The sequence below is a fragment of the Oxyura jamaicensis genome, unplaced genomic scaffold (genome assembly GCF_011077185.1).
Source record: "Oxyura jamaicensis isolate SHBP4307 breed ruddy duck unplaced genomic scaffold, BPBGC_Ojam_1.0 oxyUn_random_OJ172, whole genome shotgun sequence".
In the NCBI taxonomy this organism is placed as follows: Eukaryota; Metazoa; Chordata; class Aves; order Anseriformes; family Anatidae; genus Oxyura; species Oxyura jamaicensis.
In genome coordinates this window covers 1-3,110 of record NW_023305695.1, presented here as the reverse complement: position 1 = coordinate 3,110, position 3,110 = coordinate 1, and the positions used below count along the sequence as shown (strand labels likewise).

The following is a 3,110-nucleotide window of genomic DNA, read 5'->3' as shown; positions in this document are numbered from 1 at the left end:
CCCCCCCCCCCCCCCCCCCACCCCTCGATCCCAAGAAGAGCCCCTCTTAGGGCCAGAAAATTCCCGCCTGTTCTGTCCCTTTAAGAGCCTCGCCCCCCTCCTCCATTCCCATTGGTAGTCTCGCCTGGAATCTGCATAGCCACGCCCCCTTTTCCCATTTATCGCCGCGCACCTTTCTCTCCCATTGGCTAATATCGTCCGCAATCTGCATAGCCACGCCCCCACCTGGTACTTCCCCCTTATTCCCCTTCTCCCGTTGGCCACTCTCACCCGAAATCTGCATAGCCCCGCCCATTGGCCCCCGCGCCTCTCCCCCTTGCGGCCGCCCTGCTCTTATGAGACGAGGCCACGCCCCCTGGCTGCGGGGGCGCGCCGGCGCGGGATTTTTGGCGCGGCCATGGCGGAGTCGGGGCCGGCGGCGGCCGAGGCGGTGCTGCGGGAGTTAGCGCTCTTCGAGCTGCGCTGCGACGGGGAGGAAGCGGCCGAGAAACGTAAGGGCCGGGGGAAAGGGACGCGGGGCGGGTGTGAGGGGACTCTGGGGCTGTTTGAGGTGGTTTGGGGGTCTCAGGGAGGCGTTTGGGGTGATGTGGGGGGGGGCTCAGGGAGGTTTTGGAGTCACAGGGGGAGGACTGTGGGGCAATTTAGGGGGGTTTCAGCGTCACAAGGAGGGTTTTGAGGTTCGGGGGGGGGGTTTAGGGTGGGTATGTGGTCCCAGGCAGGTGTTTGGGGTGATGTGGGGGAGTTTTGGGGTCGCAGGCAGGTGTTTGGGGTATTTGAGGGGAAGCTGGTTCGGTTTGGGTGACTTTAGGGCCATAAGGGGTCTGGGGAAATTTGTATGGGGTCCAGGGACACAGGGAGGGGTTTGGGGTGATTTGAAGGGGAGTTTGGGGTGACTTGGGGTGGGTGTGGGCTTGCAAGCAGGTGTTTGGGGTATTTGAGGGGGAGTTGGGCTGGTTTTGGGGTCAAAGAAAGGGCTCTGGGGCAATTTGGGGGGCTTCTGGGGTCATAGGGAAAGGGTTTGGGGTGATTTGATGAGGATTTGGGGCAGGTTTGGGGGGGCTTGGGGGCCAGAAGCAGGTGTTTGGGGCAATTTAGGGGTCTTTTTGGGTAACAGGGTAGTGTTTAGGGTAATTTGTGGTTTTTGGGGGGGATCACAGGCAGGTGTTCGGGGGCAATTCAGGGGCTTTTCAGGTCCCAGGGAGGTGTTTAGGAGGGATCTGGGGCAGTCCAGAGGGTGTCTGGGGGGGAATTGGTACTCACAAGAGAGTCACTGGGGGGGGGGTTGGGGCCACAGGGGAGCCTTTTGGGGGGAATTCAGGTGATTTTGGGGGCTGTCTGAGAGGCATTTGGGGTGGTAATCGCCTACCGAATGGAAAACAATTGGGGAACACATCGGGGGGAGCTTTGGGCCTCTGGGGGGTGACACCTGGTAGGGCTGCCCCCCCCCCCCCCCCCCCCCCCCAGAGGCTATTTGTGCTCTTGTGGGACCACAAATCCCCCGTTTTCCCTCCCCAGTGCTGGAGCTGAGCCTGACGCACCGCCTGGGCCCCGTGCCGCTTGCCAACGAGCTGCTGGCCTTCGTCACCAGCAAGGACCTCGATCCCCAGCTCACCCTCAACAGCCTCACTGCCTTTGAGCACGAGGTGGGGACCCCCCCCAAAAAAAACAAACGACCCAAAAAGACAGCAGCAGGGGGCCACGTGTGCCCACCCCTTTTTTTTCCCCCCCCCAGGTCCTTGCCAAGAGGGGTAGCAGAGTCTCCCAGAGGCCGAGCGGCCGCCACAGCGGCCTCCGTGACATTCACTCCTTGCAGGAGCTGTATCGTTTCGGGGGAAAATCGGGGAGAAAGCAAAACATGTTTTAAAAAAGTTAAAAATGGGGCTGAAATAGGAGAAAATGAGGTAGTTACAACATAAAAATGAAAAATTTGGAGGGTTTTGGGGGGAGATCCCAAACTAAAGCCTCGTTAGTGCTCAGTGTTAACGGTGAGGGGTTTGGGGTGGGGCTGGGGGCACCCCCCCCCCCAAAAAAAATGGGGGATTTTGGGGTGGTTTTGAGGCATTTCTGTGCCTTAACAAGCTGCCAGGCTGGACGAGGAGGAAGAGGAGGAGGAGGAGGAGCTGTTGGATGCTTACACCACACCATCCAAGGTGCAACCCCAAATCCTCCCTATTTCCCCCCCCAACTCCCCCCCCCCCAATAACCTCAAAACCTCATTTTTTCTCCACAGCCCACCCAAAAACGCCCCAGTGGCCCCTCTGACACCCCCCGCCCCAAGCGGCCCCCCTCGTCCCGCAGCCCCTACGCGCTGTTCTCCCCCTCCAGCCTCTCCCCCAGGTAAAACCTCCCCTCCTCTTCCCTTTCCCCTCCCTTTATTACCTTTTTAACCTTTTTTTCTGTTTTTCCCCCCATTTAGTGCCACCCCCCCCCAAAAATATGCCGCTAGGGGGGGGCGGGGCGAAGTGGTTGCCTCCTTCGGCATCCCCCAGACCCTTTTTGGGGGCTCTGGGGGCTGTGCCCCCAAACTTTTCACCGCCCCCGACGAATCCCTGACCAAATCCTACAAATTCATGTTCCAAAAACCCCTTGATATCCGCGAAGGTGAGGCTGGGGATGCCTGTGTTTGGGGTCACCCCCTCATTTTGGGGCATTTTAAGGATTTTGGGGGGAGGGGCGTTGATATCTTTCCTCCACCCCCTCAGTGATGTGCTGGCGGATTGAGGAGCTCGGCGCCACACTCAGGACCCACCACGGCCTCGAGGACTTCGCCTCGGCACTCCTCCCGGCTCAGGCAAGCTCTTCTGGGACCCAAATTCCCGTTTTTCAATTTACATTTTTATTTTCTCCCCTCCCCCTTTTTTTTTTTTGCAGGAACCTGTGACGGTGCTAGGCCAAATCGCCTGCGACAGCAACGGGAAGCTCAACGCCAAGTCGGCCGTACTGGAGGGTGACCGGCAGCGCTCTGCAGGCGCCCGCGTTCCCCTCGACCTCTCCGAGCTCCCCGAATTCTCCCTCTTCCCTGGCCAGGTTGGGTTTTCCCCCCAAAAGCACCTAAATTTGGGGTTTCTGTTCCCCCCCCCCTCTTTTTTATTGATTTTTTTTTTTTTTTT

The 3,110-nt window shown here is 59.0% G+C and overlaps 1 protein-coding gene across 1 annotated transcript; it reads left to right on the top strand.

Annotated features, from left to right (window-relative positions):
- Positions 1-397: 397 nt before the first annotated feature.
- POLA2 (DNA polymerase alpha 2, accessory subunit) lies at positions 398-3,105 on the top strand (the record flags this gene model as incomplete). Its single annotated transcript, XM_035313479.1, has 8 exons — positions 398-491; positions 1,516-1,643; positions 1,733-1,818; positions 2,087-2,150; positions 2,231-2,337; positions 2,417-2,601; positions 2,703-2,791; positions 2,872-3,105. Coding segments are annotated over exons 1-8 (987 nt in total), but the record flags the coding sequence as incomplete, so codon positions are not given.
- Positions 3,106-3,110: the final 5 nt, after the last annotated feature.